Below are 12,133 nucleotides of genomic sequence, written 5' to 3'. Positions count from 1 at the left end.
AATCTAAGAACGTGAAAAACCCTAGAGGAAGTAGTAATATTTTTCTCTCTAGAATTCAAAACTTAACTAAAACTAAAGTGAAAGTGAATTTATCATGAGTCTCAGCATGCCCACTGCCTCTAGTCTGTGTTTCTGGGTTTGAAACTGGGTCCAAAAGCAGCCCAAAATCGCCCCCTGCAATTTTCAGTTAGTGCAGCACGTGACGCATTATCATGCGTATGCGTCGTCCATGCGTACGCGTCGCTCCGAAATTTTCTTCTGGTCACATGTACGCGTTGCTCCACGCGTGCGCGTCGATGCTCGCTCATGAAATCCTTAATTCCTTGTGTTCCTTCTTCTTTTACATGCTCCTTTCCCATCCTCTAAGCCATTTCTGCCCTATAAAGACTGAAAACACTTAACACACAGATCATGGCATCGAATGGTAATAAGAGAGGATTACAAATAGAAAATTTAAAGTCAAAGAGGCATGTTTTCAATCATAGCACCAAATTAGGAAGGAAAATATAAAACCATGCATTTTATATGAGTAAGTGTATGAAAGATTGACAAAATTCACTCAATTTAGCACAAGATAAACCATGAAATAGTGGTTTATCACTTATAAATTAAAATCAAAGCAACCAATATAATAAATTGCAATTAATTGATTGATATAAATTATAATAAATTATGTGATATTTAAATATCTAATCAAATCAATTAGTTGATATAATTAATTTATGATAATAACTTGTATTTAATGAATTAAAAAAATAAATCAATAAATATTCTCAGAATAGCATGTCACATCAACTCTATCATTAAGTACAAAAACCTGATTTTTATATAACTAGTGTACTAGTGTATGTATCCATGCAATGCATGAAAAATATTTAATATTTTATTTATATCTAAAGTATTTTTAATAAAAATATTATTTAATATATTTAATTTTAAATTAAACCAAATTTATTTTTTTAATACTAAACAATTGAACAACAATTCATAACGAAAAATTCACAAAATAATTGAATTAATTAAAAAAAATATAATATACATACAATAAATCAATGTCTTAATTTTTATGAGAAAATGTGTTTACACATTTTTTTGTGTCTAACATTAATTGTTGCACATCTATAAATTGTATCTATGTTCCTGTATGAAATAAAATTTAAATATTCTTTATAAAAGAATTTTTATTCAACTATAAAAAAATATGAAAAAATACAATTAATAATAAAGAGATACCAATTGATTAAGCAGTACCCAATCATCTCAATTTATCAAAGACTTCTCTATACACAATATTAATCATGCAATTCTAAGAGACCTCCTCATGATTTTGAATTAAAACTTTTAACTCTTGATAGTGCCACATATAACTGTTCGTGCATAAAAATCGGTCTTGATAAGTACAGACCGCGATTTTTAACGTCTGTCCTTGAGTCTTGTTGATTTTCATACCAAAAGACACTAATAATAGAAATTGTGTTATCTGAAATTTGATTGGAATATTGTCATTATTTGGAATCATATTCATTCTTGGGATTAATGCAATTCTTCCTATTTTGGTCCCTGTTAATATTTTGCATTCAACAAAGTAATTTTCAAGTCTCCTAACCTATAGTTGTGTATCATTTATAGGACATTTGACTGATCTATGTTTCTAAATAGCATCACCAGAACACCATTCATAATTAAGTGTCAGTTTATGAGGTGAAAGACCAGAACAATTAAGAGCATTCAATACTTTTGGACTAAAAAATTCCAAGTGACTTTAAATATTATCTCACAACTAGAAAATTGATTAATACAGACAGATTTAGTCTTTATTACAGACGAAATTTTTGGTTATCGACGAAATTATCGACAGATTTTGTGCCTCTGTAAAAGCCTCGTCGAAAATTCTTTACCGACAGATTTTTTTCCGTCGAAAAATTACCGACGGATTTTTACCAATTACCAACGGATTTTTTCTATGTAAATTCTCCATCCATTTCCTTGAAACGTCGAACTTTCCAATGGATTTTCTGTCGATAATTATAGACGGATCTTTTGACGAATTTTCCGTCTATAATTTGAACCTTGGAAAATCATCCCACACTCTAAATACAGACATAAAATCCGTCTGTAAATCCGTCGGTAAGGTAAAATAGAATTTTTTTTAGATTTTTCTATTGCAAAATAAACTTGTTTTCATACAAAATAAATGTAAATTTAATACAAATTTTTATCTAATTTATATTCAAATATTTATAATATTTCAAAAAATAAACAAATTCATTGTATTATCAAACTAAAAGAAAAGTACTATAAACAAGCAAATCATAAACAAATTAAAACATTAATGTTTGCATTGTAATTTTGTAACCAAATCAAGAAATATAAAAAGAGACATATAGGAGTCAAGTTTGCTGGATCTAGACTGAAATTTACATATTGTAATTCTTCAATTCAACATCATCCTTAACACTGCTTCTTTGCTTCATGGAGGCAAGTTTGCTGGATCTAGACCGGAATTTATTGAATCTTTTTATTTCTGGTTGAAATGTTGAAATATCTGTCTCAAACTCCCAATAGCATTCATCATATGGAAGCTCTTTCCATTTCACATGATATTCCTTCTCATCATCAACACCCCTGTACCAATCATATAAAAAACAAAGTCCCCAAAAAAACAAGCATTAATCTCGAAATATATATATAAAAAACCATTTCTGCTTCTTGTTGGTAATACTACAAAATATAATGTAATTTAATTAATATAATGATAATTATGGCTATCATGGAATATATATAAAATAATATGTTCTATACATATACCTGAGCATTAATCTCAGAAACAGATCTAGCACCAGATTAATCTGAACATGCTTTCTTATACCTATCAATAGTTGCATTGACACTGCAATTTATAATAGTATTATTTGATTAATTGATGTACATGATTGAATATCTGCATTCTAAAATCTAATAAACAATTATCAACCAATCAGAAGGGCATGACTAGTACATTATCTGAATCCTACTAATTAACTCAAATATATGAGAATTAATTACTCAAATCATATAAAAAATTCTACAACTAGGTATGTATTTACTATTTATCAATATTATTGAGTGGGCTAACCTGAAAATTTAAAGAAAAGAAAAGGAGTATTGTGAGAAAGCATATGCTAATAAACCATAATTCTATTATTATATATTATGAAGCATAAGCACTTACACATTCAGGGCACCTCCAGTTGTCTGGAATGGGACCTTTAATTGGTGGTTCTTAGTCTCCGTTCGAAATTTCAAATTCCTTTCATCTTTGCTTCCTCTAATTTCTACTGAAGCATAACATGGTCACATTGAGAATTGAGTTTTCTGTTATAGTAGTTAGTCACTCTAGCCCATATATATATAATTTATTTTTTCTTTTTTGTTTCTCTATTTCTATCCCGAGATAAAAAAATGTCAGTATAATTAAACTTGACTACTATATGCAATTTTCTCTAGAGTAATGTAACTTGTTCTACAGTTTTTTATTAATAATTTCAATTTTCTTCATAATTAATTACAAACTTAATATGTAGATAATTCTTACTGATGGCAGAATGAAACTTGAGCTAATTTTAGTTGTCAAATTTCAAGTGTAATTGTTAAGAATAGACTATGTTGGTGATTGAATTTCTGGAGCTGTTAAAACTTTAACCAAAGATTAAGAAATAAAAAAGAGCCTGCAAATCCAATAACAAAAAGTTGAGCAATGCTAAAGTGAAAAACGTTACCTATGATGACAATGAGACAGACAAAATGAGATGCAATCAAATCTAACATTGAAAACCAAGTGAACAGCTTCTTTCTGCAAGAACCATACACAAGAATCAAATTTTTGCACTCAATGGCAATGTTAAATAAAACTGGCCAATTTAGAATTAATCAGCGACTATATATATCCTAAAATTTGGGCAGTTAACAAAATTATAGTATTTCCTTCTCAAATGGAAATGCATGAAGATGTATATTAGCACTCTGCTAATTGAAACAAAAACATCTTTCATCTTTGTAGTAGCTCTTAGTGAAAAGATATGTTAGATATCTAATTATCGAGTAAATGCTCAATAGTCCCTAACATAGTTGGCTACTATTTCTTATTCTTCATCTTTTATAATTCTATTTACAGAAAACGGAAATGAAATTTCTTCCATTTCATGCTTTGATATCTTAAAAATGGGAAAATGTACAATTATTCCATTTCATTCTATTCATTGGTTCTATTAATGTAGTGTGAACTCTTAGGGAAAAGAGGGAATACCTTTACAATTTGACCACCTGTATTTGAGATATTGACTAGTAGAAAATGAATATTTGGCATCTTTAGTTGAACAGAATCTATGTTAGAAAATCTGAAGCATAAAGTTAATTGTTAGACCCTACTTAATTGAACTAAAGAATAAATTTGAAGCACATAGGAAATAAACACAAACTGATTGCGGGTTCTACACTGAGGTGCAGGGTGGATAAAGAAGCATCGATTGCCTCCCTAAACAGGGAGAGTATTGAAGAGAGATACCTGTTCAATGTGGCCCTTGCCATTTGATAGAGAGTGCTTTGAATAGATGGGCTGTACACCCCCACATTCGGTGGACCGAAAAAGGTTTCAAGCAGAACTCTTTTAACATTGTCGTACCTCTCCATAAAGTAAAGTGGCTTCTGTGGGATGCTGCTTAGTGATTCATAAGAGTACCTATATTTTACATTAGAAGCATGACTCTATTTCCACATTTAACTATTGGTGGCAATAGTGTAATAAAGTTGCTTAAAAGTCAGAATTAAGCCTGCAAAATATTTATATGATTTAGGTGATTGATTTAAATCGCATAACTCTTTCCGACACCAGAAATTATTTATATTTTTACCTCTTCATTAAGATTCACTAATAGGGAAAAAATGTCTAAGGAAACAATGAAGTCTTACCTCCACAGACCAGTTACTTCTGTTGCCAGCAACCTTTCACGTGTTTCAGGAAGAGCCGTGTACTTGTCTCGTATAAACCCTTCAAAACCAGACTGCTCACAAAAAACCTAAACTAAAGTTGGAGCAAAAATAAGGGATTGTATATCACAATCTTGCTTTTAACTCTGTAAATCAAAGGGAGACCAAACTGCAATTGCCAGAGCACCTGTTGATAACACAAAGTAAAAAATATTTGCATTACGTATCCAAACAGAATAACATTTATTCTTCATAGTAAAAAGACAAGAATCCACATATTAGAAAATAAAAATATTTTAATACTCTCTCCAGTTACATTGATTTATTAATGTACTAAAAGAGGTGAACACAACATAGAATGATAATGGTTCAGCCATGCATTTTATACTTAATTTTCAATAGAGAAACAAGATAAGCATTAGCTAGAGGAGAGGTAAAAAATTATCAAAAAATTAAGACATCATATAATGTTAGAAGAAGTGAATCAGCTTTATTATACCAAATTCAATTATAAATGAGTCTTTGACTTTGGAGATTTGATACATTGAATTGTTCTATATGGACATAAATAGAAGAAACTATTAGCCCCTAAAAATGCTTAGAACTTAACACTAGATTAAGAAACACTCATAATTAAAAGCAGAAACTACCTGGTCAGCAATCATTTCAAGTCCCGTGCTTTACATTAAAGACTTTACACCCACGCCATCACCAAGTTTTTGACTAGCTGCTCGGAACTCTTTCATAGATTTCTCAGGGTTAGTTCTTTTTAAAGATCATGGACACTGCCAAATAGCAATAGCAGATTTGGAACATGTAATGCACACAATAAAATAAACCAGAACAAGTCTAAAAGCAAGTGATTCAGATTCAATTCAGTGACTGGATACTTTATACAAGTCTTTGATCAATTAAGCAATCAAGAACTGTTATTGAATTGAGGAAGAGAAGAGGCTTCAATTCACAACAATTATATGAACATGAAAATGCAGTGTCTAAAGAGAAAACAATATAAATGAATCAATTAAATAAATAAAAAAGAAAACAGTAAGAATTGAAGTAGAAGATGATGATGGAGAAAGAAGAATACCTCTTCTCTATGTGTTGCTCTCTCAACAGCATCAAGGTTCCTTCTTGAAGAAGCATTCTTCCTTGCCACCACACAATCCACATAAGCAGAAGCATGATCTGATGCGAATCCAATTCCAGGGCCACACCAAACATCCTGAAAAGAAGAAGAAGAAGAAGAAGCATGTTTATGGTGACATGTTATGCTGTTTTTTTCAGTGTTCCTCTTTATGCAATTCTTGTTCTTCCTAGTGTTCTTCCAATCAGCAGAGGATCGAATCACAGCAGAGCAATGGAACTATGGCAGCCTCATCGATTTTTTAGAATTGCGATTGCAACTAATAATTAATTACATCATGCTGTTAAAACACCTTTACTCTCTGCAAGAGTTGCTATACTTAACAATAAATAGTGAGAAATATCTCAAGACATATGAAATACAAATAAATGTTAATAAAATAATAGAAATATAGAATCCCATAAAGCTTACCCTAAATTTGGTTAGGGCACCCCAAAGAACAAATGTCTCGTTGCAATCATGATGCATATGATTCCCTCTCAACCTGCCAGGCTGAATCTCTCCTATATGAACCGAAGCACAAGTGAGAGCTCCACCTACGGAGAACCAACAACCATTTCCCTCTCAAATTCCAATGGCCACAAAATATAGAATCACATCGTACATCTAAGTCTCCGTTAAAACACTCAAATACATCAATAAATCCACTAAAACACTAGGAAACAGATCCATAACAAGAATGCAAAATCCTCATTAAAAAAAAACAAAGCTAAAATACAAATTATTCTCGAAATGAACGAGACACCAAATTACTCCACCCAAAAATTCTCAACTTCAATTTGACTCTGCCCAATCGCATAATCATATTATAAACATGCTAATCATGATACAATTTGACATACCGATCTCTAACTAAAAGGCAATGATGAGAAACACCGAAGTTAGAGGGGAAAAAGAAAAACCTAAAATGGAAGAAGCTCGAGCTAGCTAGATAGGGTCGAGGAGCCAACCGCGGGTGTCCTTAATGACGGGGGAGGGGACGAAGGAGCTGGACCTAACAAGGTTGGGCATTCTATCAGCTTCACGGGTTGATTCTGTTAGTGGTGGAGAGAAGAAGGAGCCCATTGATGGAGAGGGGAAAGCTAAGTTTAGCTAAGGGAGTTTCTTTGATTTGTGTGTTGTGACTGGAGTTCGAGCAAATGCTAGGTTTAACTAAAAATTATCGACGAAAAATTTTAAATTACAGACAGATTTTTCATCTGTAATAATTTAATAAAATGCAGCATTTTTGTCCATTTAATTACAGATAGATTTTCTGTCCGTAATCATTTTTCACGAAAAAAATTTAATTTTTCCAACAGAATTATTGACGGATTCTCTTTTCCGTCTGTAATTTATGCTAATTCATTTTTTATTTTCCGACCAAAAATTCTTCTGAAATTTCGTCAGTATTTTCATGGGATAAAATCCGTCGAAAATATCCGTCTGTAATAACTAGTTTTCTAGTAGTGTCTTCCTCAACACAAAAATTGTCTGAACTAAGATACTCCTTATCATCACTAGGAACAATTGATAGTAGTTGACTATTTATTTTGTCAATATTATCTAAGGTTGGTGCTAGTATTGTTCAATTATTAAAGTAATTGCTTGACAGATAACTATGCACTAAACCCGGAAAGACAAAATTGATTAACTCATCAAATTAAATGCCTGTTTGAAATATGAAACTATCATATCTATAGGAATTTCAATTTCTAACTCTCCATCTAAGTTATCTCCTATTAGGCCATCACCAATTTTTAACAACCAATTACTAAATTTCTTGATTTTCTGTTGATTTTTATTTTTGCATCCCATAGTTAGTCTCATGTTTCTTGACAGTCGTAGAACTTCATCAGACTTCTGAAGGTACGAAGAATTATGGTTACATGCACTATATCCTATTGATGCGTAGAATTATGGTTACATGCACTATATCTACTGAGTACAACCGCCTTTCACCTAAATGGATGCTCGCCATTAGTAACTGATGTGTGCCTCATAATATCCCCCAAATATCTATCTAATGTCTCATAACAATACCTGTTAAGCATAGGTACCTTATCTCAAATTATTAAATTTGTCCTTATCGGCAATTTAGCAAGAGGTGAGTCCTGTCAGATATTGCACGTAGAATATTCATCTATAGTTAGAGGTATCTTGAATCAAGAGTGTGTAATCCTACTATTTGGTAGGAGAAGTGAGGATATTTCACTGGAAGTCACATTAAGCATTATTTTATCCTCTGACTTAACTTTTGTTGACATCAAGTTATAAAGGAACATTTTACCGTAACCACCATGTCCATAATGGAAAAAGACCTCCTTCGGATTTGTTCACAGCCCTTATAATTCGGATTTGTACACACTACATAACATCGATGATATTAAGGTCTCTAATTGATGTCTATCATACTTAAATTCTTATATTATTAGTCGCTCATCTTACAATCAATAGTTATTACCAGAAGAGATCGGCATTGGAGGATATTATTGCAAGCTCCTTTCATAAGATTTGACATTGAAAAATATTATTGCAAGTTCTTTCATCATATGTGATTTCAATTTTTTTTGAAAATAAGATATGAACCTTAGCTTTATCAACATAATCAACCGAGAAATAAATAAAAAATAAGCATAAAAATAAATAAAAAAAAACAAAGGAGGAGAGAACTAATGTGTGATTGAACTAAAGTAGAATAGACATAATTGACCAATGATCTTTATCTTTAATTGGTTATTATTATTATTATTATTATTATTATTATTATTATTATTATTATAAACAATTTTTTTGTTTTGCATAAACAAAAATTAGTGTTATGTTACGCAGGGTATCTGACCATCAAGAAACATTGCAAGGTAAAACACTCTCATGTTGTGGTCAGTTAGAGTTGCAACCTAATAATCAAAATGTTATTACTTGAAATTTTTTACTGCCATAAATTAAATAAAGAATTCCCATTATTATTGATGGATATTTTTACACCATGATCTGATTTTGGGAGTATCATGAGTGCTTACTAGCTAGATAAATAATTTGAAAAACATACATGAATTTAAATTTACAAAATAGTTAAATTTCTAATATAAATATTCTAATTACAATTTTTTTAATATATAATAAATTAAAATTAGATAAATTAGAATTTAGAGTTTAACTATCAAAACAAATTAGTGAATTATCTAAAGACAGTGACGACACAGAAAATTTTTTGAGTGTGATGGCAGCACGGACGGCAAAGTGACAGCAATGGTGACTAATCGGCAAGGTCGCATTAGGATTTTTTTTAAATAAATTTAAAAAATAATGAGAAAAAGAAGGAGAAAAACATACTTAGAAGAAGGAAGGAGGCAGTTCTAACGACACAGAGAGCAATAGCGACAATGGTGATAGCAGTGGCAGGAGCAATGAAAACGACAACGATAAAGTGACCAACGCAACATGAGGAGTCCACGTAGTTATTTGAACATTATTGGTGGTGGCCGACGCTGGTGGAAGAGCTGCCGGAGGTGGTTTGTGTAGGGGAGAGAGAGAGAGAGGGGGAGAGAGAGAGGAGAAGGTTAGAAAGAGAGAGTAGTTAAAAAATGAGGGGGGATAGAGTTCACAATTCGAAAAACCAAATTCAACGGTAATTTTTTTACCTGACAATTTTATTGCCAAATACGTCAATAAATTCATTAGTAAACCAATCGCTAATGTTGGACACTAAATCTGATGGTATTTAGCATTTTTTTTTTGCAGTGGTCGTCATCATTGTCTTCTTCTTATACGTAAATAATATTGTTCATCTCTCTCAAATTTTCACACTTGTTCTACTTAATTTCGCTATGTTATCTAGTAATTTTTCACTTATTTTCTTTTTTTAGTCAAAATTTGTAAATCTACAACGCAAGTCTTCATGAAATAAACTTAGTTTTATCACATCATTTAGTTAAAATTTCGATGTTAGAGTGAAGACATTTCGGTGTTATGTTTTAGATATTTATATGCTATTTTATACATCAAATACGACATCTTCTTCTTATACATAAATGCAACTATTTATTCTCTTTCGAATTTTATACTTGTTCTGCTTAATTTTGTTGTATTATCTACAAATTTTTTATTTATTTCATTTTCTATTAAAATTTGTGAATCTGCAACTCAAGTCTACATGAAATAAGTTCTCAATTCTATCACATTATTTAGTTAAAAATTTCAGTGTTAGAGTGATGACATTGTGGTGCTATTTTTTAGATTTTTATATGTTATTTTATATATGAGATAATCATTCAATTCATTGAAAGTGTAATTTTTTTTAGAAAGATTCAATAATTTTTTTGTGTCGTGTTACTGCACTTTTGGTGTTAATTTCAAGTAATTTCGGTGCTATCTTGTTTTATTTTTACGAGTCAATATGATATTTTAGTATGCAATTTACTTTCTACATGCAGTATCATTGTATTTAAATTTCGGTGTCACTTTAAATAAAATTTGGTACTATTTTAATTTTTGATAAGAATTCAATCCAATAAGTGTGAACTTAGATTCATTTAACTAATTAAATAGGATTGCAATACAGTACAGACATATTTATTTAAATCTAATATGAGAAGTAATACTCCTAAAAGAATAAGTAAGAACAATAGAAAAACAAAAATAAAAAAGAGAAAGAAGCAAAATAATAAGAAGAAAAAAAATGCAGCATTAAAGAAGAGATTTTTGTGTTTTTTAAGCAAAATTTCAGTGTTAAAATTAAAAATTTTTTGTGTTATTGTTAAGATATTTTAGTGCTATTTTCTGATAAATTCTGTATAATTTAAAACTTTCTTCCTAATAAAACCACAAGAAAAAGAAAAAAAAATATCAAACAAAGAAAAAGAAATAACTGCAATAACACATAACGAAGAGGAGGAGGAAAATAAATAAAAAAGCGCAACAACAACAGCATCAATAGAAGAAGGAGGAGAAGGTGAAAACAATACATGAAAAGAACACGAAGAAGAAGTGCGTGATTTTATTCTCATAATTTTTCTTGTTTTATTTTCTTAAGAGGACGGAATAAAATCAAGAAAAAAAGAAAACAATTCTCATAATTCTTCTTGTTTTATTCTCTTAAGAGGAATAAAATCAAGAAAAAGAGAAGATAAAATTAAATAAACAAAAAAACTACAGACATAATAAAGATGAGGAGAAAAATAAATAAAAATAAAATACTGTTGGGAATAAGTAGTATGACTACAATCCAATCAATCACGTGTCAAATAATTTGTTATTGTTATTATATTAAAATGTTAATATAATAACGTCCATGATTAAATTTAGAGATTTATCATTGTGATAGTGATCATAATATTGAGAGATAAATCCTATATAATTTAATCTAAATTGTTCTTGGTCATAGGATTATTAAAAATGACATTAATAATCCGGAAAGATCAATATATATATATATATATATATATATATATATATATATATATATATATATATATATATATATATATATATATATATATAATGGTCTTCATTGGATAAAGATTAATAGATCTTATTTATTAAATTATATATATATATGGTGCATATAGAGATATGACCATTGAACTGACTCACTCTGAGAAATACTAATGGTTATAATTACCACATATTTGTCAAATAGGATATTCTCAAGATGAACATGGTAATAGAGTTTCCTTTGACCTACGACTATCATAGTAATTAATAATGTATTTATTATACTTTGATTCCGGACACCTAATACCCTAGGGTGCTAGTTGAATGGATATTGGGTATGATTTAAATACTTGTAGAATTAATGATTAGTCAATAAAGAATCCGTCAACTCTCGGTAAAGAGTTTGAGCTCTATGATTATAATGACTGAGATGAATAAAACCTTGGCCAAGAGAATTGAATGAATGAAGAAATGAGTTTCTTAAGTCATTCACAGTTCATTATAATAATGGTAACATGTTAGAGTTTGACAATTAAACCATATTCTAAGGGTTAACCAAGAGCTGGAAAGATGGAAGGAATTATACTTTGTTCTTCTAAGGTTCTT

General features: G+C 30.2%; 1 protein-coding gene across 22 annotated transcripts; it reads right to left on the bottom strand.

Moving 5' to 3' along the window:
* Positions 1-2,246: 2,246 nt before the first annotated feature.
* On the bottom strand, positions 2,247-7,245 carry LOC112790539 (uricase-2 isozyme 1). Of its 22 annotated transcripts, none has more exons than XM_072232977.1 (10): positions 7,015-7,245; positions 6,524-6,648; positions 6,056-6,190; positions 5,616-5,750; positions 4,948-5,152; positions 4,544-4,717; positions 4,286-4,376; positions 3,759-3,832; positions 2,809-2,890; positions 2,247-2,625 (listed from the first exon to the last, which is right to left on the bottom strand). In XM_072232977.1, exons 6-9 carry the CDS (start codon positions 4,666-4,668, stop codon positions 2,845-2,847), a joined length of 336 nt encoding a protein of 111 aa, XP_072089078.1. In that variant the 5' UTR covers positions 4,669-4,717; positions 4,948-5,152; positions 5,616-5,750; positions 6,056-6,190; positions 6,524-6,648; positions 7,015-7,245; the 3' UTR covers positions 2,247-2,625; positions 2,809-2,844. The 22 variants fall into 22 exon arrangements, 21 of the variants coding, with proteins under 21 accessions (XP_072089078.1, XP_072089080.1, XP_072089081.1 ...); XM_072232979.1 differs by having other exon boundaries at positions 5,616-5,704; positions 7,015-7,237; XM_072232980.1 differs by having other exon boundaries at positions 6,524-6,615; positions 7,015-7,232.
* Positions 7,246-12,133: the final 4,888 nt, after the last annotated feature.

Source organism: Arachis hypogaea, chromosome 3, assembly GCF_003086295.3.
Source record: "Arachis hypogaea cultivar Tifrunner chromosome 3, arahy.Tifrunner.gnm2.J5K5, whole genome shotgun sequence".
NCBI lineage: Eukaryota > Viridiplantae > Streptophyta > Magnoliopsida > Fabales > Fabaceae > Arachis > Arachis hypogaea.
The sequence above is the reverse complement of the archived record's forward strand: the minus strand, read 5'-3'. Positions and strand labels throughout refer to the sequence as shown.

Coding starts and splice junctions, on each gene's coding strand:
- LOC112790539 (XM_072232964.1), bottom strand. CDS start 4,668: ATGGAGAGGTACGACAATGTTAAAAGAGTTCTGCTTGAAACCTTTTTC. Junction 3,833..4,543: donor GCAAGGGCCACATTGAACAG/GTATCTCTCTTC, acceptor TGGTTCTTGCAG/AAAGAAGCTGTTCACTTGGT. Junction 2,626..3,211: donor ACTGGAGGTGCCCTGAATGT/GTAAGTGCTTAT, acceptor TGATTGGTACAG/GGGTGTTGATGATGAGAAGG.